General features: G+C 48.3%; 1 protein-coding gene and 2 long non-coding RNA genes across 3 annotated transcripts in view; all 3 read left to right on the top strand.

Moving 5' to 3' along the window:
* LOC126527444 (probable serine/threonine-protein kinase DDB_G0280717) overlaps positions 1-25,795 on the top strand; it is a 141,859-nt gene that overhangs the window by 61,234 nt on the left and 54,830 nt on the right. Inside the window, exon 5 of the mRNA XM_050175277.2 lies at positions 1,857-1,927. Coding sequence (XP_050031234.2) covers positions 1,857-1,927 — 71 coding nt within the window. The remainder of the gene's footprint in view (positions 1-1,856; positions 1,928-25,795) is intronic.
* On the top strand, positions 17,512-19,198 carry LOC126527437 (uncharacterized). Its single transcript, XR_007598784.2, has 2 exons — positions 17,512-17,707; positions 18,925-19,198. It is a non-coding gene; the product is annotated as an uncharacterized lncRNA (long non-coding RNA).
* Positions 22,350-25,212, top strand: LOC126527438 (uncharacterized). The gene is made up of 3 exons (XR_011890242.1): positions 22,350-22,460; positions 23,283-23,421; positions 24,424-25,212. It is a non-coding gene; the product is annotated as an uncharacterized lncRNA (long non-coding RNA).

Below are 25,795 nucleotides of genomic sequence, written 5' to 3' on the forward strand. Positions count from 1 at the left end.
CAAATTAACTAACATTACAACTATTACGAACAGCATTTGTTCACCATAAAGTCAGACAAATTATTGATGACACGCCCTGGGCAACCAATCGGATAGCTCGCCCCGATAACGTCATTGGGGTCAATGACGTCAAATGGGTAGGGGCGGCTGAAAATTCAACCGAGCGATGTGCTACGATCGGGCGCGATGTACATTTTTAATACCTTATAATAAATTGCGCGTTTTACGCGGAGCACTTAGATGCGTCAATTAATGATCAGAAGGACCTACCCTAACGACTCGGTACGCTTGTACAAGATCGTCAAAATCGTTTCACAGTCCCTCTAAACTAGGACTTCTTTCCCTGTCTACATGGGACAGAAACTTATCTTCACCAGCTGCCGCAGTCGTCTTTGCTCCTCTTCCATGAGAGATGGGACGCCGTAGACGTTTGTACTTCGAGACAACTAGACTTTATATACATAGTATATACGTAGGCAGCTATTTACATTGGACCTAATGTAGTAACTCGGAAGAGCCGAAAGTGCCGAGCATCACTCAGACATCCAGAACGCGCCAGAGGGGTTGGGAGCTCGGTTGCTCCTCCCAGACTTCCTCACGGCAAATCACACCTGATTGGGTCAACTGGTATGCCACATACAGATGACCATTTCTGTCACCAGCTCTCTGCGTTTCTGGGAACATCGACAGCGCGAAAAAGAAAAAGAAACGCACAAAGTGTTCCCACGAACCCGTTAACCTCTCTTCCTGCGCTTCCGAAAACTCTCACAGAATAAAACAAAAAAAGTTAACCTCGCGGTCCCGTTACACTGTCAGTCCAAAGAAGGACGGCAGCACGTCGAGGCAAGAGCAAAGGCGGCGGCTTATGGCGGCTTCTCTGCGACCGCGTCCATTCGCATGCATTCCACGCAATTCGTTACCGGCGAGGCGGAAAACGGCAGCCATTCTCGTCTTTAAGCTAAGCTGCTCTCAAGCCACCGCCCCGCGCGTCATCAGCCTTTACACTCGCGGTCTGTCGATTTTAAATGTCAGGCGATGGCGCTTCAAACGCGTTCACTATAAAACCACTCTATTCTCGAAAGTAGCGGCACTCATGAGACATTCACCCGTTCGTAGCAATCGCTACAAAGGAAACCCATACGGGTTCCTCGAAAGAAAAGCCTCGCAGTTGAAGAAAAATTCGTCCTGGTCCGAGACTCGAACCATGCAGGGACCACCGCCTTTCCGGGGCAGCCGCTCTACCATCTGAGCTAACCAGGCGGCTAGCGGATGGCAGGGCGAAGTCGAATTCGTCAACAACTCGGAGCAAAGGCAAGAGTCTGACGTAATAGTTCTGCGGGTTTCCGCAGAACTATTACTAAATGAAACACCCAATCGTAGCAATCGGGTGGATGTCTCATTTTCCCTTAATTAATCATTGCGATCCTCCTGGCGAGTGTTTGTTTCACCTGGTGTACCATCTTCTCTTTAAAAAAATGACTAAACTTCGGAATATCTCTTGTTTATGAGAATGCCTAGGACTGAGATTTATGACTATATACAGTGAGTACTGTAAAGGTATTAAGGGCAATTATGGTTAATAAATCCTAATAACTATAATTACCATAACATTAGGCCTAAATAAGACTTCTTAAGACTAATTAAGGGTGATAACGCCTACTGGAGACACAGTGGAAGCTGTTTCGAAAAGCCGACAATCAGATAAAATATTACCATAAAATTAAGCCCAAATAAGAATCCTTGGGACTAATTGAGGGTGATGAGGTCTAATGGAGACACATTGGAAGCTGTTTCGAAAAACCGACAATCACATAAATGCTACCCTGAATAACTAATTCGGTTCGTTTTCGCCTCAGCATGTTGATCATCCCTGGTGGTCGAGTCAAGGTCATCGACTTCGACACTAACAAGGTTTGCATCGGCCACTGTAAGTTTGATAATGTTTGTTCATTTAGTTTCGAGCCATTAAGGGACATTGTACACTGCTAAATAATTTACATCCTCAAAAATAAGTAAGCCTGTAAATCGGTCTATAGCTCGCACCTTTTTCTTGTAAGGATGTGAATTATAGACCGATATAAACCCTTTTTCGCTGTCATGGGTGTAATATATTTCACACTGTAGGTGGAAGGAAAGGAAAATGAGATTGATCCGCCCTGAAATACCTTGTTTCGGCATTCATGCAAAACATTTATTGTTGGGGACGTGAACTGAAACTTTATTTCGGCGGGGTGGTGCGATGCTATCAAAGCTCTCCGCTTTGCTGGAAAGGCCTTCTCTGTAGTGCGGTGCAGCGTTATAAGCTTGCGCCACGAGGTGTTCAGTGAATGTCACCAAAGGTGCACTTTGCGGGGCATTCTGTGAAACTTGCTGCACCTCGCTGAATCTCGCTTTTTTTTTTCTTCGTGGTGGGCGGTAGCAGCCGGACCGCCCATAGGTTATGATGATGTTTATTGGCCTTTGAAACGCAACGGGGACAAATAGCCAGCCTGATTTAATCAGATATGTAAACTTTCGTACATAAAACGCCACCGAGAAGTGCGGTGTGGATCCTTTTGACGCGTTCGTTGCCGAACCCCCACAAGTTTTTCACCTGCTGTCGCGTGTGGGCTTTGTGTTTGCACACGAGTACATGCTCCGCTCAAGTGCTCGTCGCATGTCTACACGGAGGAAGAAAAAAAATTCCGCAGGTGCACTTCAAGCTGCATGTCTAGCTGTGGGATGGATAGGATAGGATATGTATAACTCCAATAAAGTGCCGGCAAACGACGGTTTAACGCGTCGTGACGCTGGCCAAGCGTCGACCCGAGGTTATACCCTACTCTGCACTAGCCCAGTTGGGCCCGTTTGTAGTGGGTCATGAGGCTTCTGCTTTTCGAGCGCACCCCGGGCCTGCTGGACGGCCCATAGTTGTGAGTCCTTGTCTGCAGACTGCAGTACACCTTGAAGTTCGGGCGGGTAAGTCCTGGAGGTAGCTTCCGTTGGGAACCTGGCACAGTCCCACATGATGTGCCATTGGTCCGCCGGACCCGCTGCACAAACACCGCACAGCCCACTCGGATAGAGATCTGGGTGAAGCACGTGCAGCATTGCGGGGGCGAGGAGTGACGCGGTCTGTATTTGTCTTAGGATTACGGCCTCCTCCCGACTGAGTGCCGGGTGGGGAGCCGGCATTGTCCGTCGAGCTAAGCGGTAACACTTTGTTACTTCGGCATAACTAGTCAATCTGTCCTTGGTTTCGAACCACCACACGGAACGGTCACTCTCGGGGGCGCGGAAAGTAAGCGCTCGCGCCGCCGAATGGACCGTCTCGTTGTGGTTCGGTGAGGATGCACACTCGCCGGCGTGCGCCGGGAAGCACTTGATACGGACGGTGCTGCCGCGGTCTTGAAGTTGGAGCTTGCCGATGATGGCGGCCGCCGGCGCGCATGTTCGCCCCTTGGCAAAGTTGCGCACGGCATTCCTCGAGTCGCTGAGGACGGTGCGACACTCGGCCTCGGTGATCGCCAGAGCGATGGCAACCTCCTCAGCGTCTGTGGCGTTCGTGCACCGCACGCTCGCTGCCGTTGTCTTGGTGCCGGTAGCCGCCGCAACGACCACTGCCGCGAAGCCTTCCCGCTTGTATTCCGCGGCGTCCACGTACCGGGCGTGCGGGTCTTGGGCATGTTGTTCGGTGAGGGCCTTGGCCCGCGCCTGCCGCCGTTCTTGGTTGTACTCTGGGTGCATGTTCTTCGGGATGGGGTCCACGTAAATGTGGGCCCGCGCCTCATCTGTGATCTCGCACGGTTGCCGGCGGGGAGCTTGGGGGTTGTATCCCAGGGACGTCAGTATACTGCGGCCCGTCTTGGTGGTAGAGAGGCGCTCGAATTGCGCGGTGAGCTGCGCCTCGGCTATTTCTTCTAGGGTGTTATGGACGCCGAGCTGCAAGAGCCGAGCCATACTTGTGGTCTCCATTAAACCCAGCGCCGTCTTGTAAGCCCGTCTGATCAGCGTGTTGATCTTGGTCCTGTCAGTGACGTGCCAGTTGAGGTAGGCCGCAACGTAGGCGACGTGACTGATCACGAACGACTGGACAAGGCGCACGAGACTATCTTCACGCATGCCCGCCCGTCGTGTAGAGACTCGATGTATGAGCCGTATGGCGTCCATTGCCTTGGTGTTAAGCTTCTTGATGGTCTCGTCATTGCGGCCGCTCTTGTTGAGCAGCAGGCCCAGGACCCTGATCTTGAGAACTCCGGGGATGCGTTGCCCCGATGCAGTCACAATCTTGATGTGATCACACTCCCGAAGGGGAGCGCGCTTCCGTCCCGGTCGAAGCGGTGTGAGGACGAACAGCTCGGATTTGGCGGGCGAGCACATTAGGCCTGTGCCGCAAGGTGCTGCTCGATGGCGGTAACCGCCACTTGCAGCTGTTGCTCGATGCTGGCGTCGGTGCCGCCGGCCGCCCACAGGGTAATGTCGTCGGCGTAGATCCTATGCCGGACGCTGGTCCCCGCTACTGCTCTCGCTACCCCGATCATGACGAGGTTAAAAAGCAACGGCGGGATGACCGAACCCTGTGGAGTACCCGTACTGCCGAGCTTGCGTTCGGGGAGCTTGAGGTCTCCGGCGTGCAGTTCCACCGTGCGGTTGGTCAAGAAGTCTTGAATATAATTGTAGCTCGTTACCCCCATGTTGAGTCTTGATACTTGTCCTAATGGCTGAGTGTTTGACTTTGTCGAATGCACTTTGTAAATCGAGACCCAGAATTACTTTGCTGTCTTGTGTCTTGTTGTCGATGATTTCTTGTTTGAGTTGTAACATGGCATCTTGTGTGCTGAGTCTGCGCCGGAAGCCGATCATCGTGTCAGGATAGAGGCCTTCCTTCTCTAGGTATTCCTGCCACCGGTTGGCGACCACGTGCTCCAGCACCTTGCCCACGCAGGACGTCAGCAAGATGGGACGCAGGTTGCCGATGTCCAGTGGTTTGCCCGGTTTCGGAACCAGGATCGTTCTTGCCGTTTTCCACTGTCGGGGGAGCTTTCCCGAATGCCAGCATTCATTGAAGTAATGGGTTAGGGCCTCTATCGAAGCGTCGTCCAGGTTGCGTAGCATCTTGTTTGTAACGAGATCTGGGCCGGCTGCTGAGCGGGTGTTGAGCTCGTGCAGCGCTACCCGTACCTCTGATATGGTAATATCTCGGTCGAGCCACGCGTTGGGCAGCCCCCCGTACTGCGGGTGGGTTTCCGTTGGCGTGTCTGGCAGATACTTGGCTTCCAGGCTCCTAATAACAGCGTCTTTTCCTTGTTGTTGTGTGATGGTGTGCATGAGGCGGGCCAGGCGGTCGCGCTGGTATGACTTGGTTTTTGTTTCGTCTAGGAGGTGCCGAAATAGATTCCATGTACAACTGCGATGCAATTCCCTGTGAGCTCGGTTGCAGATCTCGTTCCACTGTTGACGGCACAGGAGCATGCAATGTCGTTCAATGGCATTGTGTAAGTCAGCCACCTTCTTCCGCAATTTGCGATTCAGCCGGTGCTGCTTCCAACGCGCCTGTATCGAACGTTTGGCCTCTATCAGATGGGCCAGGCGGCTGTCCATGATGATGACGTCCTCGTCTGTTTCTATGGTCTTTGTGGCTGAGCGCACTGCATCGCGGAGCTCCGCTCCAGGTTTCAATCTCTGTGATGTCTTCTGCTGTAGTGAGGCGCCCCTTACGGAATTCGTCCCAGTCCGTCCACTTGTGTATAATGGTATTGCTCCGTAATTGGTTGGGTATAGTAATCTCGAGGATGTAGTGGTCACTGCCCAGGTCGACGCCCGTGTTGTGCCATATTACTTTGCCCGTGTGGTCATTTTTGATTAATGTAAGGTCTGGTGTGGTGTCTCATGCTACGGAGTTGCCGATGCGGGTAGGATGCGCGGGGTCCGTGATTAGGACACAGTTGTGGTCCAAGGGTATCCTGTAATAAGTCCCGTCCCTTGGCCGTGTCCTTCACATAACCCCACGCTCGATGGGCGGCGTTGAAGTCCCTTCCGATCAGCAACGTGTTGTCTCTGGCTTGGGTGCTGGCTGTGTGTAGTAGGGTCTTGAATTTCTGTGTTTGGTGCTTGGGGTTACTGTAGATGTTGGCGATGAACAGGCTGGCTTTCCATTGTTTGCTTGGGAAGATTTCGGTGAAGGCGTATTCCACCCTGCTGCGGCCGTGTTTGAGTTGGTGCTCGATGAACGTGAGCCCTTTGCGGACGAACGTGCAGACGCCCCGTCCCTCCGCTTGGCTAACGTGAGCGCGATACCCAGGGAGGGGGGGGGGGGGTAACCGTCGCCGTTTCTTGCAGCAGGATAATGTCGGGTTTCTTGTTTACTGTGGTAATATGTTGTTGCAGCACTGCTTTCTTGTTGTTGTAACTGTGGCAGTTCCACTGCCAGACCGTAAGGCCCGGTAGCGATCCTATTGTGGATTGGTGTTTGGACATAGTTGTGGCGAGGGTGGGGATTGCGTCTGTTCTTGGAGGTATGGGTGGTTGGCGAATTCGGCTGAAAAGATGGGGCTGAGCACTATGGGCTTGAGGGTGTGTTCAATGAATTCAAAACGCTCTTGTATGGTGCGGAAGGACGTGGTGATCAGTTCCTCCAGCCGTGCCAGTCGTTGGTCGGTCACGGCAGCCGTGCTGGCGTAGGTGTTGGCGAGCGCTTCAATTTTGGCTTCGAGCTGAGTTTCCAATTGGGTCAGGTCCTTGTAATGCCGTGATGAAGTGCGTGTTCGTTTCTTGGTGGTTGGGTCAGTCGATCGTCTTCTCCTCCTGGGGCGTCTTGGGTTTTGTCCTTTGATTCTGTGCCTTGGTGCGATAGCGTGTCGGTGTTCTGCTCGGGGACAACGGTGGGTGTAAGTTCGGTGCGTGCTCGTTTCTTTGGGGTTGGATCAGTGGTCTTCTCCTCCTGGGGCTCGTCTTGGGTTGTGTCCATTGATTGTATGCCTTGGTGTGATGGCGTGTCGGTGGCGGGTGTAGTTGTCTCGGGTGACTGAGCTGGGGAATGGGGTGACTAGCTGTGGGAATGCGACAGCGTTATACAGTCCCTTTGGTGAAATGTTTTCCCGCGCATTCCTTGTCCGCGCACGCTTCCGCCTGCATTCTGCCTCGGTGAGGGCGCCAAGCGTCTCAACGTGCTCGCTTGTCCGCGTTCGCCACTTAAATGCCGCTCAGAGGAGTTCACTTGGACATGAACGATTTTTAGAGCGCAGCTCCCGTTCCTGCAACGAGCGTCGGCGGCGTAGCTATAGAGTGCACTCGGCAGTGGTCGAGCGGGCTGAACGGCGCGTGGAGAGATGTGGTGAGGGCGCTGCGAGCGAACTGGGGCGGAGACGCGCTTCGCAGCAGAATCAACGTGAAGGAGTACTGACAGAAAAATTTCAAGTCGAGATAACTTGTGAGATCGATTTGGTTGGTCACACACACATCGTCTATAAAATATCAGCGGCGAATATCGCTTAGAACATATTTAAAATCAATTTTAAAGTACGTGCGCGCAGCCAACCGTAAAACAGAGCACCTCGCTACATTGACATCAACCGGGATTGTAAATAGCCACGGAGGAAGGAAACTAAGGAGAGGCCCTGACTTCACTCTTTGTGAGGCTAAAGTGAAGCCAGAAGTTGGCGTTGCTCATGGCGTTGCTCCGCCTATTGTGCCAGCTCTCCTCTCTTGTTTACATTTCTCGCGAAACCACGCCGCGCTGCGCGCAACCGTGCTGCTCGGACCCATGCGCTCCGCAGCAATACTAAGCAGTCATTAGCACGTTAGCATGATTCCGCGAAAGAGGGCAAAATTTACCGCGAATATTCCTTCGTCCGTAGCCATTGCCGTGGCGCGGTACATTGCGTACAGCGTTGCATGCGCGTTCATTTCACAAACTTTAGTTCCTCCTGTCCCACCTGGCCACAGCAACATCCGGTAGAGCATGGTCCAGATAACGCAGCGCAAAAAAACACGGAGACCAACGCAAACCTGCCCGCACGGCGCTTTTGCCACGGTACGAAACCTACGGAGCTACACGCGTGAGCGCACAGAACAATAACAAAGCCGCCATTGTGGCCCGAAAGGCGGGGCCACTACAGCAAAGAAATAAAAAAACAGCAAAACAAAGGAGAACCTACTACGTCATTTCCTCCACACTTTTCTCCTAGCGCGCAGAGGGGGTAGGGCCTCTCCTCAGTTTCCTTCCTCCCTGTAAATAGCCAAGAAAACGCTACGTCATGTGGCTACGTCACGAATTTTCGTTGGCTGCCATGCGGCCTACATGTGCTCTTCTCCTCTGTTGTTGCTTGTTCTAGCTGTTGTACTTGTAGTGGGACGCTCTCCGTGTCGCGGCAACTGCAGTTTTTGTCGTGTCCATCGGGATATTTCCCATACTATCAGCTTGACTGCACTGCCACAACGTTCAACACCCATTTGTTGTGTCTTACCGTTGATCGTGGCCGATGCGAGGGTTTTGTTGAGGTTCGTCCTCGCCATCGCCGGCCGCAATATCTCAGTCGGTAAATGATTGGCCACGTCTAAAGCGCGAGACACATGGTGCGATTTTCCGCGCGATCTCTCGTACGGCGCGTCGTGTGCGACTTGCCGCATGCGGCGATTCGGGACACATGGTACGAATGAGCGAGCGGCGGGTAGCTCCGCCCAGAACCGGCGCACCTGCGTGGAAGTTCGGAATGCTGCGTAACTTCGAACAGAGAGTGAAAGCAACTGTATTTGCACCGCTATCTTGTTTGAAACAAACGATGACAATATAAACACGTCTATGCGAGCACTGTAGACGTGCTTCCGCAAGGCCGCGTTAGCAGTATCGGATCTGTTGACAGCCGCCGATGGCCAGGAGCCGACAGGCAATATGCCGGCCGGCTCAGTGAGCTATAGCTCGCTGGGCCTTCGAATCCGACACCGGTTGCGCTTGTGACACGATCCCTTGCAGCTCGTATGACGAAGCGCCTATGTTAGTCGGCACAACGTATACACAGTTATGCCACGCTTAAATTACAACACATTTGATTTCATTGGCGCCGACAGAAGCGAACGAGCCTGCCAGGCGAGCTTGCGATCGATGGGAGACGATGTAGGCCTAGCTCGCCGGCCGTCTATCCGGGGCCGGGGGTCCTTGCGATGCGTCCGCAGCTCGTAATAAAGCGCCTAAATTCGTCAGCACAATCAATGCCGGAACATTTATGTTTCTCTTAAGTGAAAATACGGTTAGTTTTCCCGGTGCCGTTAGTAGCGATGAGTAAACACGGCAGTCAGGCGAGCCGCTTCGTATACAGACGATTGCTGGCGCGTCTACGCTTACCGCGTCCGAGTAGAATCACGCCAACGATTTACTATTTCGCACAACGTTTTATAACTTGCACTCTTTCGAGCTAGGTCACTTTATTCTAGAAGTTATTTCGTGTCAGAAACAAATTGTAGCCGATTTATGTGCCGCCGTCAGCGGCGAAAGAGGCCCGCGCTTCAACCAGGGAGAGAGAAAAAAAAAAAACAGACATGAACAGAGCGGCGAGGCACCCGCTCGCCGGCCCCGCCCCGCTGGGTCTACCACGTGGCCATGACGTTCACGCTACCAGCGCTGTCATTGGCTGCGGTCTCCGACCGATGCGGCAGTCGCACGACAATATTCAGCAAGTTGGTCGCGCACGCTGGCTGTGCGTCAGAGCATACGTCATGGCTTTTTGCGAACACGTGACCACTTTGTTTACATTCCCGTTTCTATCGTCTCGTTGCTCTCTGGAACCGAAACTTCGACTGGTCGCTTCAAAAAACACTGCAAATAATTGCCTGTCGCGCTCTGAAGTAAATGAGGTTTCGTGCCGTGATTACTGGGTCATTATCTACTTATTAAAGCAGAAAAAACCACGTGAATCATTTTTTGTGTCAGTACTCCTGTAACTTCGCAGCGGGCGCTGAGACCGATTGCGCGCGTACGCTCTACAATGATGCTTTATTTCAACTGCAAATTTATATTGATACCTTTTTGCTACGTATACATATTTGAGAGTACAATAAGCCTCTCTATATGGCTTTCATAGATTACGAAAAGGCGTTTGATTCAGTAGATCGAGATACCAGCAGTCATAGAGGCATAACGTAGTCAACAAGTACAGACCGCTTACGTAAGTACCTTGGAAGATATCTACAGAGATTCCACAGCTACGTTAATTCTACACAACAAAAGTAGGAAGATACCTATAAGGAAAGTGGTCAGACAGGGAGACACAATTTCTCTAATGCTATTCACTGCGTGTTTGGAAGAAATATTCAAGCTATTAAACTGGGAAGGCTTAGGAGTACGGATCGACGGCGAATATCTCAGCAACCTTTGGTTTGCCGATGACATTGTTCTATTCAGCAACACTGCAGATGAGTTACAACAAATTATTGAGGACCTTAACAGGGAGAGTGTAAGAGTGGAGTTGAATATTAATATGTAGAAGACAAAGATAATGATGAAAAACGGGCAAGGGAACAAGAGTTCAGGATCGCCAGTCAGCCTCTAGAGTCTGTGAAGGAGTACGTTTAACTAGGTCAACTAATCACAAGGAACCCTGATCATGAGAAGGAAATTCATAGAAGAATAAACATGGGTTGGATCACACACGGCAGACATTGTCAGCTCCTGACTGGAAGCTTACCATTATCATTGAAAAGGAAGGTGTACAACAAGTGCATTTTACCAGTGCTGACATATGGGGCAGGGACTTCGAGACTGACAAGGAAGCTTGAGAACAAGTTAAGGACCGCACAAAGAGCGATGGAACGAAGATTTCTAGGCATAACGTTAAGAGACAGAAAGAGAGCAGTTTGGATCAGAGAGCAAACAGGTTTAGCCGATATTCTAATGGACATTAAGAGAAAAAAAATGGCGCTGGGCAGGTCATGTAATGCTCGGGTTTGATAACCGTTGGGCCATTAGGGTTACAGAATGGGTACCAAGAGAAGGGAAACGCAGTCGAAGACGGCAGAAGACTACGTGGAGCGATGCAATTAGGAAATTCGCGGGTGGTAGTTGGAATCGGTTGGAGATCGCAGAGAGAGGCCTTTGTCCTGCACTGGATACATAATAGGCTGGTGATGATGATGGTGCATGATGATACATACTTATGACATGGGTTATACAATATGACGTCTCCAATTTTGCTGTTGTCAAGTGCGTCGTCTGCAAGCGAGCGCGCGTTCGTTGCGCGGACGCTGGCGAACGCCGAGTTTTTCTCACAGAAAGTCCGTGCAGTAAAATTTTTAAATTTTTTATTGTTTTATTTGCGTTGCAGCGCCTGCGACTCTTGTAGGCCGGTGGAAATTGTAGTTTTCGTCAGTTGAACTGCTGTTTTAGCCTTGTTTTCTAAAGGTAACAGGTATTTTTTCCCACAGAAGCCGCTTATTTGCAACATGAAGCTACTTAAGAAAGTGTTATTGATATTGCGTCTTCTTACGCGTGCTTCTTGCTTGTTGAATATTGATCAGAGGCAATGATCAAAGAAAACAATATTGTAGTGGAATAAACCAGGTTTATTAACTGCATAGCGCGAAGACATACAGATGACTAATGCACTTCTAGGTAAACCTAAGCGTACATAGACATATATATTAACGACATATATGTAAGAGAAAAATTATCAAGTATTCTAAATGCGCTGGTTGAAAAAATGAATACTCCCGACCGCAATAAGCTTGTTGCTCTTAAAAGCTGCGGTATACAGCCCTGCAGGTGAACCAATCGGCTTTCCGAGAAAAGGGATCAAGGCACTTATTGGACGCTAATATGAAAAACAGTGTTAGGGAAAAGATATTGTCTATATATACTCAGACTGAACCGGGGAGATCGACAAGACTTTACCAATGGAATATCCGTCGCTTGCCTGGCGATCTCCTTCAACGAGCCAGCAGGCGAAATGAAGCAGAAATATATAGTCTAATGGAATGGTACTAATTCAAGTCTAATCTGACTCAGGCAAGGAAAAAAATTTTTCGACAGTCTCACCAATTCTGCAACCCAATAAAACTGGGGGCCCAATGTGGTCTTCTTCAACGAACACAGCAGATCATAGGCGCCGACTGCGGGGGGGCCCCCTCCGGAGTTTCCCAGGGCTCCCCAGAAAGCCTTACCTCACGTGTTACTGGCAGCGTTCTGCTACCCACATCATGTGCGGTTTCTTTCGACTTGCCTTGATCACTTCAAATTTTTATTGTGGCTGATAGTTTACGCATCATTGTTGGTGCAGACCTGCACTGATTTTAATTCATACTTTGCTTTATTTCTGCAAATCCTGACGATAGGAGAACAATCGCATGAAAAGTACCAGCGGTGGCTGCCTCATCCGTATTTTCTCACATCAATATTGCCTTAAATGTCCACTGTAAACACCATGCACATACACAATATATTTACATATATACACAGGACAAAGGTTATTATATTTTTAAAGAGAAGAAGGTAGCCATTTAACAATTATTTCTAAAGGTATGTGTACCTTTTGTCTAGAGAATGAATATGTTGATGTATGTTCACCTCTCTTGAAAACGCTTTGCGTGCTTTTTTTACCCTGCAAAATACCTGCAGACTTCAATGACTTCTTAGGCAGAGTCTTTTATCAACGGCGTCTGAAATGCACGTGAATGATATGTGTCTCAGTACTCATTCTCTTACCATTAAGCAATGGTAACGACTCACGAAAAAAACACCCTTCTCATAATTTACAGCATTTATTAGGAATAGAAACGTCATCACTTCCACACAGAGGTCTTAATATATATACATGATGTTCCAGTTAACTATATTACACTAAACTTAAAAATAAAAGCAATTGATTTGCTCGAAGAAAACCTGGTGCATAGTGTTTCCAATACAGTAGAGTAGCTGCCAGTAATTCTTTCATTACTGAGATTTATTGAGGTAATTTTAATTAATTTTCTAACTCAAGACGTAATATACCAGTTATTAAAGTGTCAGTGAGGCATTTGTAGGCACAGCCAGGGGACATCTAATTGCGGAATTTTTGATGACGTATTAATTAAGTACAAACTTTTTCCGACGATAGATAAACCCCGCGAAATATGAAAAATACCGCGTGACTGCGCTCCCACTCGCATCATAAAGCAGCGCCCTCAAAGAGCCAGAACGAAGGAAAGGAAATGAAGAAAAGCATCTTGGTCGAATCTTATCTGGCTCGCCCCGACGGAAGTAACACGTCGCGTTTGGTGTCAGTTGGAAACAAGCTGTGATAGCTGCTGTCTTAACGTAGCGTTTAGTGGACCGATGGTTCTTTTTTTTTTTTGCCACAATGCCTATCACCATAAAAGCGAATTGACAACAAATTGACAAGTGCAACTGTTTAAAGGTGTGTTTTGTTTCGAGTCGCCATGTCTTTCTTTAATGAGCAGAAGTTAAAAATGATCGTTGCATTGGGAGCTGCTATGACAACAAGAGGAAGGCCGCAGATATATATATATATATCAGTCATGGAAGTGTGGCGGTAGACTAAATGCGTCGACTACCATCAGAAATGATGAAAGCCTTAGACAAACCGGCAGCTTCAAGAAATAGCTGCGTAGGACTCCATCTTTGAGTCCTAGCCTACGCACGGATGTTGTAGCACTTATGGCCTCAAGCGCTCATGCTAGCGTGCGGGACGTGGCCGCCCAGGTACCAATTTCCATATCATCAGTTTCGAGGATTCTCAACGACAGCCGTTCACCCGTACCACCTTAACCAGCACAAATGCTTGGAAGGTAGGGACCTGTAGAATCGCCTGGATTTCTCGAATTGGGTGCCCAAAAAAGCGGATGAGTCACCGGTCTTCTTGAGCAACATCATGTGCACAGATGAAGCCAATTTTCAGAGAAACGCCCAGGTAAATTTGCCTAATGCACACTACTGGAGTGACTGCAATACACTATACACGCATACACTCTCCTGAAAACTGATACCATCGCTTTAATTTGGCTCTGGTCTGAAGCAAGTTTTTGGCGCGAAATATAGCCGCGCGCGCACTCTGTCGATGCGGTGCGAGCAAAGCCGAGATTTTGAAACGCTCTATGCCTATCACATTGCGTTTCGCTTTTCGTGCGTCGTCAGAGCGCTCTTCGGCCACGTTATCAGGGGGTTTTGTTATCAATGTAATCAGCCGGCCTTGACAGACGGATAATAAGTGTGACGTAGAGAGGAAGGAATAGCTGCAAAAAAAAATTAAATTATGGGGTTTAACGTGCCAAAACCACTTTCTGATTATGACGCACGCCGTAGTGGAGGACTCCAGAAATTTCGACCACCTGGGGTCCTCTAACGTGCACCTAAATCTAAGTACACGGGTGTTTTCGCATTTCGCCCCCATCGAAATGCTGCAAAGCTGCGAAACCTACTGTTGGTGCTGCTTCATCCAGGTGATGCGCTGTCTCTTCGGGTTTGCGATAGGCAATGCAGTTGCTTTCAATCGGCTCATTTGAGGGCGCTGCTTTGTGATGCTGGCGGAAGCGCAGTCACTTGCTGTCTTTAATATTTCGTGAGATTTGTTTGCCAGTCGGAAAAGATTGCACGCAATTCGTACGTCGCTAAAAACACAGCAGTAAGATGCCATTCTGGGGAGCCTACAAATGCCTCATAGACGCTTCGATTAGTAGGACGTTACTATTCGAATTGCATAATTAGTTACAAATTTCGACTTAAATATTCATGAACGAAGGAATTGCTGGCGGCTAGTCCACTGTACTGGAGACAATATGCACTAGGTTTTCTTCGACTAACGCAACTGCTCTGTCTTTAAGTCTTGGTCCGTGATAGCTGGGGCACCCTATATAATTCACTCAATCACCGAAATGAGGCCAAGCTGGATTCACGCGAAATCAGAATCAACAGAAGTCATGCACGGGGGCACTTATACTCGGACTCACAGAAAAAGAAAGACAGAGGCTGCAGTTTCGCCGGAAAAGCGAAGTAGTATTAGTGATAGCGAAGTTTGCGAAAATTACACAAAGGAAGATTACACCAGCGAGAGCTGCCAGATTCTTGGTGGAGCGAGAGGACTCGGGCTGTGAAATTGGGCTGTCTCCTACTGTGAGGTCTTGTAAATTCACATACACAGCCGTCACTTCAGTGCACAATTCTTCGAGGTCACACTGCTTATTCATGTGCTATATACATATATATATATATATATATTCGGATAGCTGGCCGGACCTCAGCCCCCCCCCCCCCCCCCTGAAGAATGAACACTTTCCGCCTATGCAGCAGATCTACAAATATATCTACGTGTAAGCGACGCTTACCGTTCCTTTAAATGCTTCAGTATTGTTCTTATGATAGTGCACCGGATAACTGAAAGCAGCCGCTTTTAATACAGAAGCTGCTTAGTTGCGCGGACGTACAGTTGGGAACGGCATTACATTGAAGGTATGAAATATAAGACAAGAGTAACATGTTTTTCTCAGTAATCAGACTCGAAAATAATTTATTTCGTGCACACCACTAGAAAAAAGCCGAAGGAGGCAGCTACCTTCTTTTGTGCGTGTTTCTTAATTAATTAAAATTCTCGCGTTTTACGTCTGGCGATATCATGAGGCACCCTGTTCAGTTCTCACCACCTGGGGTTCTTTCATTTGCCCCTAAACAGAAGTACACGAGTGTTTTCTATTTCATTCCCATCGAATTCCGCGTCCTGGTTTGAACCCGGGAGCTCGAGTTTAGCATGCAGCGCAACGCTATGTCAACTATGCAGCAACTAAATAAACTACCACGCCGCCTTTTTTTTTTTTTTTTGATGTTGTTAAGCACGGACTGGCCAAAAATGTCACATGGCTTACGGGCCAAATGTTAGCGTATATAATGGCTACGTAAAACTGTTTTCGGCTCCCGAAGTCATACCGCAATAAAGTAATCCGTACCGATTGCTGCACATTCTGTGACGCGAGGAAGAGGGAAACATGAATGGAATGTTGCACTGCACTTTATCTTTTTGTGTAGGGCTAGTTCCCGTAAATCTGAGTACGGGGCGCCTGATGGGGCAGATAGGTTTTATTTGTTTGAAGCGGTGAGCAGAAAGTTTACATATGTTTTTTCCGTCTGCGTTTCGCAAGACGTACTGATGGAAAACTGTATACGCAAAAATACAGACCAGATACATGCTGCCTGAAGAACAAGAAAAATATTTGTTCTCCAAAGGAACAATAACATAGTAAAATACAAGCCGACACAGCGGCCGCAATGCATGCGCAATCACCGCGTGGCATGAAAAAAGTAAAGAAAACGAAATAAAGAAGAGAATGAAAGGCATCTATGGCCTAAGGCATAAATACAGGTCATGTGCAGCTATAAACACCGTTTGAGCGGTCTGAACGCATACAGCAGCGCGCGAAGTCACCCTTCCGAGAAGCGTCGCCAGCAGTTTCCGACCTTGGTGTGGCCCAATCCACTTCGATCGCAGCGCCTCCAGCGCAGTTTTCGTCGTCGCCCGCCTCACCTCAAAGCATGCGCCGCACCGGCCGTTCGTCCCACCCAAACGCATTCTAGTACTCGAACGTAACCAAGCGAACGAGCACATCTAAAGATGAAGGAGCGAACGCGGAGCGGGAGATGAAAGACGCGAGCCGCGAACGGCGGAGACCAATGAAAGCGGCCTCTCCAGTGACGTGTACGTGGGAGACTGGTGTCATGCGGACCCGCCCGACCGCTCGATGCGTACTTGTATATTGTCTCGGCCGAACCGCTCGTTTCGTGCTATCATCTGCTCACGCTTCTTTGTTTTGCTTGCTTTGGTCTCGTTCGCGCTTGTTTTGATTGTCATTGTTTGCGATTGTTTTGTAATCTGATTGTATGCTCGACAAAAATTGTGTAGTACTTCCTGGAAGCCACGTGGCACCAGCGATTACACTGGAATCTTCGACGAGTCATGTATAAAAATTGGCTGCGGCTTAGCTCAGCTAAACCTGGATATGCAAAGCGAAAGCTTGGTTTAGTCTGGTTAAGTCTTGGTTTGACTTAGTGAAGCTTTGATTTAGCTGTAATTATTATACTTAGGTATACAATCATCGTTAGGCCAGGTATGACGGCTGTGCCCAGGTCGGTGGCTAGACATGACTGTGGCTTGGGTAGACACGCATCGTTCAACGGGGCGACGCCTGTTGTGCCGCATGGAAAGCAGAAGTGCTTGCAAAGAGACGCCGCCAACATGCGCAGCGTCGAAGCACATACGGGGCGCGGTCGCTGCATTGATCTCGACGGTGCGACGCCTGTTGCAGTGAAGCAGTTCGCCGGGCGACATCCGCGGGGTGGTCGGACGCCGGCCGCATCGACTGCGTCGACAAAGGGGACAGCGAGAACTGGCAACGTCACGCCTAGTGTGAACTCGTTGACGAGGGCATCGGTTAAAAAAAAGACTGTGAAACGAACTTACAGACGTTTTATTTTTTTATTCTTTCCCGCTAAAACTAAAAGTTTTGCGTATAAATGAACTTGGCGACTTATTTTTCATGCGTCACCAGGCAACAAGCTAGCGGCACGCCAGACGCGCCACATGCATGCGTCATTCGCCAGACATGCCACCGAAGCGAGCGAGGCCGGCTGCGCATGTGAAGCTCGCCTGCTCGGCGACCCGTCTTTTTTGGATGTAGCCCGTTCGTTGGACTCACTGCGTTTTCTTGCGTTCCGTCTGCATTTCTACACGGCACTGCTGCGCTACCGGGCTACAGCAAGGTGAGGAATTTTGTTTGACAGTCTGCGACGCAGTTCAAGCACATTTAGGCTTACTGCACAAAACTGAACCTATATAGTGACCCAGTTATCGAAAAACAGCTCCGCCGTCCAGGCCTAGTTATATTGAGTTAATTGCTCGTACTGGGAGATGTTTGCGACGCTTTCTATGAGCCCAAGCATAATTTATTTCGGTAGTTTTTGGGCAGGCTCGCCGCGCCTGGCTTTGAGACGAAAAGCGCCGTGTGACGCAGTTTCGCGTGTACTCAATCTTACCGGGACAAGTATGGGCGCTTTCTCTGACCCCAGACATTGTTGTAACACTTTCGCTACTTTTTAGGGTACTCTTCAAGCACAGTGGCTGCGCTCGGCGTAGTGGCGCAGTTAGCGAAAAGCAGCTCGGCTGTGTTCCGCCGTTAGCTTCGCGTGCACTGAAGCTATCTGGGAGAAGTTCGTGACGCATTCTCTGACCCCAAAAATTATTGTAATTCATTTGATAACTTTTTGGGATACTTTTGAGGCATGCTCGCCGCGCCTGGGGTTGTGAAGCTGTTAGCAAAAAAAAAAAAAGCAAGCCGGCCGTGGTGAGTTAGTTTTGCGTGTACTGAATTTTAGTGGGACAAGCTTGTGTCGCGTTTTATGGCCCTGCAACAACATATACCTTATTTCGGTACTCTCGCTTGTCGAACACGTCACGAGCGATTGCCGAGAGTGATAACAGGGGAATGTGTTGCTTGCGCCGGCAGGACGCGTAAAAGTTAACTCCGAGGCGCTCAAGAACTCGACATTTCTGTCTTCTGGGAGACTGGAAAACGGGCTTTGCACCCACGAATCTGTCTTGAGTGCGACTAGAAGGCATTCTGCGAGCATGTAACATGGTCTGGCTGAGAGCCTGTGTTGTAGCCACCTCTGTGTACTTGGCGTACCATCGCGTCGACTGATGCCAAGTTGTTTTGGGAACGCGCAGTCACCTGTGTATTTGTGCTCTTAAAGTGCAGGAAATAATGCCCGGAAACGGAGGGATGCTTGAAAATCGAATGTTTTCTTAAGATTTTATGACATTGTTTGGGAGGAGTCTATTTCCTACGAAATGTATGTAAAAGTGAATTTATCTTTAATGACGCTCATTCACCACTTACGCACGTTTAGCCTCTACACGCAGTATTCCTGTTAGGTCAATATACCAAAATGATACGTGCTTGTAATTTACTTTTTTTCAGCTGATGGCATCCGATGGAGCTTCGTATGGCAACGACTGCTGCTTACCTGGTGCCACAACTTTGGATGAATGCACAAGAAGCCCGGAACGAGCATTTATATAGAGCAAAATAAACATGTCGGAAGACATCTTGCGTTTTCTTTATGAAATTGCACGTGACACAGATTCGGTGGAGGCTTGTAAAGATCGTTCGCAATCATTTTACTAAATAATAAAATGATTCCGCGGCAAGGCCGCGCGTGGTTCAGCAGTAGAAGCTAAAAAAAAAAAATAAATGCCGCGTCGATCAGCGGAGCCGGTGTGGCGTGTACCAACTGGTGTTCGAAACGCGCGCGCCCAAAACCGGAAGGTGTTAATACCCTCCGCGTCGTGCGCTACAGTGCCGCTGGGCTGTACGGGAGTGTCCGCTCTGGAATTTTTTGTCTCGCTATGCTGACTGGGCCAGCGCGACGCTCCTCTTAGCCGGGCCACGGCCGGTCTCTAGAGGAACGCGCGCTTTCCTTTTACGGCCTCGCATTCGCCGCGGAAGCAATGGGAGTTTTTCTCCAAGAGTTAGGCCTTTCGCCGCCGCCAGGGGCGCGACGACCCTACTGCTAGGTAAAGTTAAAGCCTCTTGATAATTTGAAAGTAGCGACACTCTCCTCCTCACGGCGCTTTCCTCCTCAATTCTCCTCGCCCGCCGGCTGCGCACGGCACGTTATTCCTCCTCGGCTCCCGCGGACGGGCCGCAGGATTCTATGGAGGTGCGTTATTTTGGGCCAGTTGCGCGCCCCAGTGGGGTTGAAAATTTTGAGGAATGCTAATAACAGCATCGATAATGCTGGAGGCAACGTTTATGAGGAGGTTGGTTTTTTCTTAAAGTCGTATGAGCGGGGTATACTGGTTTAAAGGGAGTTTTGAGGCGAGTTCTATACTCCAGACAATTTTTCTGCCACACGATCAGACGCTTTACTTCGTGCGTCTGATCTAGTATTGCTTGTGACACATCCCTTTGTGTGTGGCTTATTAAGCGAAAGCCTTAGACCTCTGTTTCAAGGTCCCGTTGTGAGCCACATAAAATATCACGTGACCGAAGGAAGGCGGGAAGCGAACCACAGCATATGAAGCCGCGTATAAGAGATGATTAATGATTAGCAAAGTAATGATTGATTAGTGATTGGATTAAGATGAATTCGCGTGTATTAAGGATGATTAAGGTGGATTAAAGTCGAAGGTGCATTAGGGTGAATGAAGGTGGATTAAGGTGCATAAAGGAGGACTAGGTTGGATTAAGGTCGATGAGGTTAATTAGGGTGGATGAAGGTGCGTTGATGCGCATTGAGGACGATCATAGTCAATTATGGTGGATTAAAGTGCATATAGAAGGATAAGGGTGGATTAAGAGGAATTAAGGTGTATTAAAGAGGATTATGGTGGGCTAGGGTGTATCAAAGTTAATGAGGAAGCATTACGGTTGATCAAGGAGGATTAAAGTGCATTAAGGAGGGTTAGAGTAGATTAAGGTCGATGAAGGTGGATTAGGGTGCATTAAGGAGGACTTTCATGGATTACGGTGGATTAAAGTGAATTAAGGAGGATTGAGGTCGATGAATGTGCATTAGGAGGATTGTGGTAGACTAAGCGGTCTTAATACTCAATGAACCCCAATTCACCTTAGTCCACCCTAATCCACCTTAATGCTCCTTCATCCACCTTAATACTCCCAATCCACCTTAATCAACCTACATCGCCCCCAATGCAACTTAGCCTACCCTATGCGGTCTTAATCCTCCTTTATCAGCCGTTATCCATCATAATCCGCCTTAATCCTCCTTCATCCACCTTAATCCTTATTCACGCACTTTAATCCCACTCAATCCTGCTTAATGGTCCCAATCTACCATAATACACCCTAATCCGCATCTATCAAGCCTAATCCAGCTCCATGGTCCCTAATCCACATTAATCTACCCTAGTCCATCGAAATCGGTCTTAATCCTCCTTTATCAACCCCAATTCACCTTAATCGACCTTAATCTTCCTCTATCCCCATTAATCCTCCCTAATCCTTGTTCATGCACCATAATCCACCCCAATCGGTCTTAATACCCTTTCATCAACACTTCACCTTAATCCACCATTATCCGACTTAATCCTCCTCCACGCACCTTAACCTTTATTCATGCATCTTAATCCTTCATAATGCACTCTAATCCACCTTAATCTTCTTTAATACACTCTAATCAACCTTAATCCACCCTAATCCACCTTATGTCAACCACTAATGATTCATTAATTTACTTGGGTAATCATTCTCTTATACAGGGGTGGACATGCTATGGGTCCCCTCTGGCCTTCCTTGGGTCACGTGATACTTCGTTTACAACGCGACCTTGAAACATAAAGATCTAAAGGCTTTCGCCTTAAAACTTAAAAAAAGCTCCATTTTGACTAGTTAACGCTCATCACCTGCAATACTACGGGCATACTTGCGACTAATTTTTTCAGGGCGCAAAGCAGAATCAATAATACTGCACTTCCGACTGAATAACAACAGTTAGCGACGTGCGAAGTGATGGAGCCGCACCAGAATATTAAGCATACTGAGGACAACCGCAACAAAAACGCTGGTGAGCAGGCCGGAAGAATGAAAAAATAATGCCGCATTACGGGATGCTTTGCTACGAGCTATAAGAAAGACTCATCAGGGGCCGTATTCCGTAGCGGTTCCTTTGGGAACCGGTTCCTTTGGGCTGTTGCCATTGGTCGGCGTTTCGTTGTCGTCATCCCTGGTGGGCGGGACGACAAATTTTGATGACGTCACACAGGTTGCCAATCTTCTCGAAAGGAACCGGTTCCCTGCTAGGAGAGGAACCGCGGAGAAGTGGTTCTCTCGAGGGTCGGGCGCGGGGGCGAGCATGATGTCGAGGGTTGCTAGGGCAACCGTGGCTGCCGGCTAATCTCGCGCCAGCTGACGAGCCGGCACCTAGACGAGACGAGACAGAGACGGAAATGGCGGCTCCTTTGGTTGTGTTGCTGGCGAGTGCCGAAAGACAACGACGCGACGAGAGGCAACGACACGACGCGTTCGGCATGGCCGAAGAAGAGTTTCGAACGCATTTTAGGCTCTCCAAAGACATAGTGTGACGTCTTTGCGATGAGCTGGAAGGACATCTCGGACCTCAAAGATTTCGTGGTGTCGACACTACGATGAAAGTGCTGTGCGCGCTGCGGTTTTTTGCCACCGGGAGCTTTCAACAGTGCGTCGGGAATGAAGAAGCGATTGCACTGTCGCAGCCTTCGGTCAGCCGGATCATTACAGCCGTCGCCAAGGCCATTACGGTTGTGGGCAAAGAAAAAGGATGGGCTAGATTCCCATCCACGGCGCAACAGAAAGCCGCCGTCAAGGAAGGCTTTCTTAGCCGTGGAAAAATTCCATGAGTTCTAGGATGTGTAGACGAGAGTCTGATAGCCATCGTTCGCCCTAAGAAGCTCGGCCCCGGCGAAACGGAATCGTACTGGAGCCGTAAAGGGTATTACGCCCTCAACTGCATGGTCGTGAGTATTGTTCATTGACAAATATTTTCGATATGTGATTGCGCGAGTGCACGTTGTAAAAAACTTCGTTTCGTTATTTTCCTATTCGAGAAAGTAGCGTTTGTGTTGTATGTGTAATGACAACTTTGATCTTGGCAATAGAACCCGGCCGCACTTTTTCAGTGCTCTCTAATCACAGTTGAATAGCCTTTTCGATGCTACAATGTAAACACATTACGCGCGACTTAAACCGGAATAGACGCCGTAGCAGTGAAGGGAGTCTTCGTCTGCGAGCGATCCTAACAGAAGACGAGCCCTTGTGATTCTTATTCGACGTAAAACTAAAGCATTGTGGCCAACAGACTGTAAACGTGAAAAGGAGCATCCCATCAATGAAAATGGTGTGAGGGAGAATGAGAATGTGTGGACACCCATTTGCTCTAGCTGTTGCTACGGCACATGCTGCCACTTCCGCGTTCTTTCGCTTGTAATAGGCACTTTGTCTGGAAAAACAAGAAAAAAACACAGGTGGCACTCTCTAGCAGAATCTTGTACAATATGGACGGAAGAAACCAAAGGAATTATTTTGCACATTGTGTTGTGACCGCACGCCATACATGAGCACATGTACACATGCCAACATTGCATTTGTAGGTTAAGATGACATTGTTATCATGCTGATGATTAGTTCAACTGCCTACTGCGTATGTTGATATCTCCTTTTCTGTAATTGTGTTGGCTGACTGAACAGTAACTGATTGGCAAGTAGTGTTGTAAGCAAAAGTTTGTGCCAGATATTTGTTGCAGTGGCATTGACACCTTCTCTTTGCTTTCCCTTACGAGGTGTGTGATGCAAAGCTGAATATCCTGGCAATTGACCCACGGTTTCCGGGATCGTGCCACGATTATTTCGTTTGGAGGCATTCTGCATTTCGCCGCCGCCTCACTCGTGGCCTGTTACTTCATGGAGAAGTCTTGCTTGGTAAGTGCACCTAAAGTAGCAGTGCTTCTTCCACATGTAAAACATACACAGTCAAATAGTTTTGCATCCTAGCAAGCTTTAAGAAAGCGTGATTTGCTAGAAATGTGTTGTGAATGCAGCAGTACCTAATGAACCTACAGCGACTATCGAGAGAAACATGTCTCTCTTAGAAGGCAGATATTTTTACCAGCATGTATACAACAGCTGACATGTTATTCTGTTTATTTACTTATTAATTTCAATACACTGAATGCCACGTGGAGCATACAGGCAGGGGTGTAATTCTACAGAACACGTCGAAATGGCAGTTTTCAAGTATGATGGAAAAGGGTTGGTGACAATGGACTTGGGTAGCTGGTTCCTGGTCACTGTCCTTGGAACGAAGGAATAAGCGTGTGCGTGAAACTTTCGGCATCGACGTTAGTGATCGGTGTAGTATATATTGTAGAATAGTGCAAGTTGCGCTATTTTTCTTTGTGTCACAATGTCTGCAATTTTTTTTGTTGCAGCGACATGTGGTGCTGGAGTGATTAGAAAGGATCAAACGGGTAGCTTGAGTTCGGGTACCTTCACGAGAACAGGTACGAAAGGTAGAGTAAGGATCCCAGATACTGGCAGCATATTCGAGAGTAGACCTTAGAAGTGTTTTATAAAATAACACTTCTGAAGAGAGAAGAGCTAATTAGTTTTAGTGGAGGATGTACATTTAGGGAGAAGCAAATGGGATGAGCGGAGCAGAAAACTACGAGTATGAAATAAATATTACATGTCCAACTTAACCCGAGAATGAGATTTGCAGCCGAGACAACAGGTGAAATTGGGCTTTTCTTTAAAATGAGTCGAACTTTCTTTACAACTTTCTGGGAAGGTCAATGTTCGATAGATATTGCAACAATAAATCCAAGACCCGCTGCTGTTGTAAAAGGGCCCTGGCGTAGACTGTGTTCTTGCATTGTGCCTTAATGTATCCACGTTGGTTCACTGACGTGCAACACTTTACAGGGGACTCTGGGTACCCGCTAGAGCCATGGATCATGACTCCTGTGCCTGGTCACCCAAATCGCCTCACGGCAGAGGGGCGCTATAATGAGGCACACGCATCAATGCGAAATGCCGTTGAGCGGTGCATAGGAGTCGTCAGGAGCCGCTTCCGATGCCTGCAGAGGTATCGGGTGCTCCACTACTCGCCTCAGAAAGCAGCCACTATTGTTGCAGCTTGTGCAGCGCTGCATAACCTCTGCCTTGCAGCAGGCGTGCCTCTGCCAGACGACCCAGGTGACGACGGTGCACATGACGACAGCGCACAGGAGCCAGCCCAGGCACAAGTGCCGCTTCAAGTACAGGTGCCACCGCAGGCGCACCCTGTACAGCCTTCTCGAGCTTTGTTTCAAAGAGGCCGTGCGGTGCGTGAATCCATAGTTGGTGTGTTTCGGCTGCCCAGAAATTTTCGCATTGCCTACCTGCAAAGTTGGCGCTGGCGCATTCGCTGGCAAATGAGGCGGAGACATGTGCTGGTGTAACATGTTTTATTTTTATTTTCATGAAAGTAAATAGGCCGTGCACTTCAACATAACACATTGCGTGTGCTCACATGTGGCTAATCATAGTATGCTGCATACTGCAGTAGTGAAAAGCACATGATTTGTCTATGTTGAGCATGACAGATACACATGCAGTGACAAATAACCATGTGCCATTATGTTACTCCTTTGCTTTGTTCACTGTGCTTTTGAATATTGTCTCGCCAGGGAATTTTCTTTAAATAAAGGTTATTTCCAAGGTGAATGGCAACCAATCTTGCATTGTTGAATATTGCTTTGCAATGCCTATTTTACTGTGCAGTATGCATTGTTCCAAAGCTGAAGATGTCTGTTCATGTGTGACACGCAAGAGCAGCATGAGTTACACAGCAACTGAAATGTCGTCAGCAATCTGTATAGCACATATTGAAACGTATAGCAACAAACGAGACATGTCAAGCACTTATTGGAGCAGGATTTCTTTAAATAGCAGACACTCATGCTTACTACTGCTTTGTTTAAACTCAAGAGTTGCTTCAACATTGCATTTCTTGCACACATGATTTCACATAATGCTCGTAATTGCTGCTTAACAAGGTGCAACAATATAAACAATTCTTTATTTATTAATTTTATTCATTGGGTACCTGCTTCGCCATTCAGGCATTACAACAGGGAGGGTACAACTCATATAAATGAACACTCAGAATTACACTCATAAAGCATGGAAGAAATCATCATTTGAACAAATACAGACAGTGTCAGGTGGTAGAGTATTCCAGTCTCTTATAGTACGAACATAGAAAGAGTAGCGGAAAGCGTCGCTTTTAACCCTCTATTGCATGGCGTCCCAT

The sequence above is a fragment of the Dermacentor andersoni genome, chromosome 9 (assembly GCF_023375885.2).
Source record: "Dermacentor andersoni chromosome 9, qqDerAnde1_hic_scaffold, whole genome shotgun sequence".
Classification (NCBI taxonomy): Eukaryota; Metazoa; Arthropoda; class Arachnida; order Ixodida; family Ixodidae; genus Dermacentor; species Dermacentor andersoni.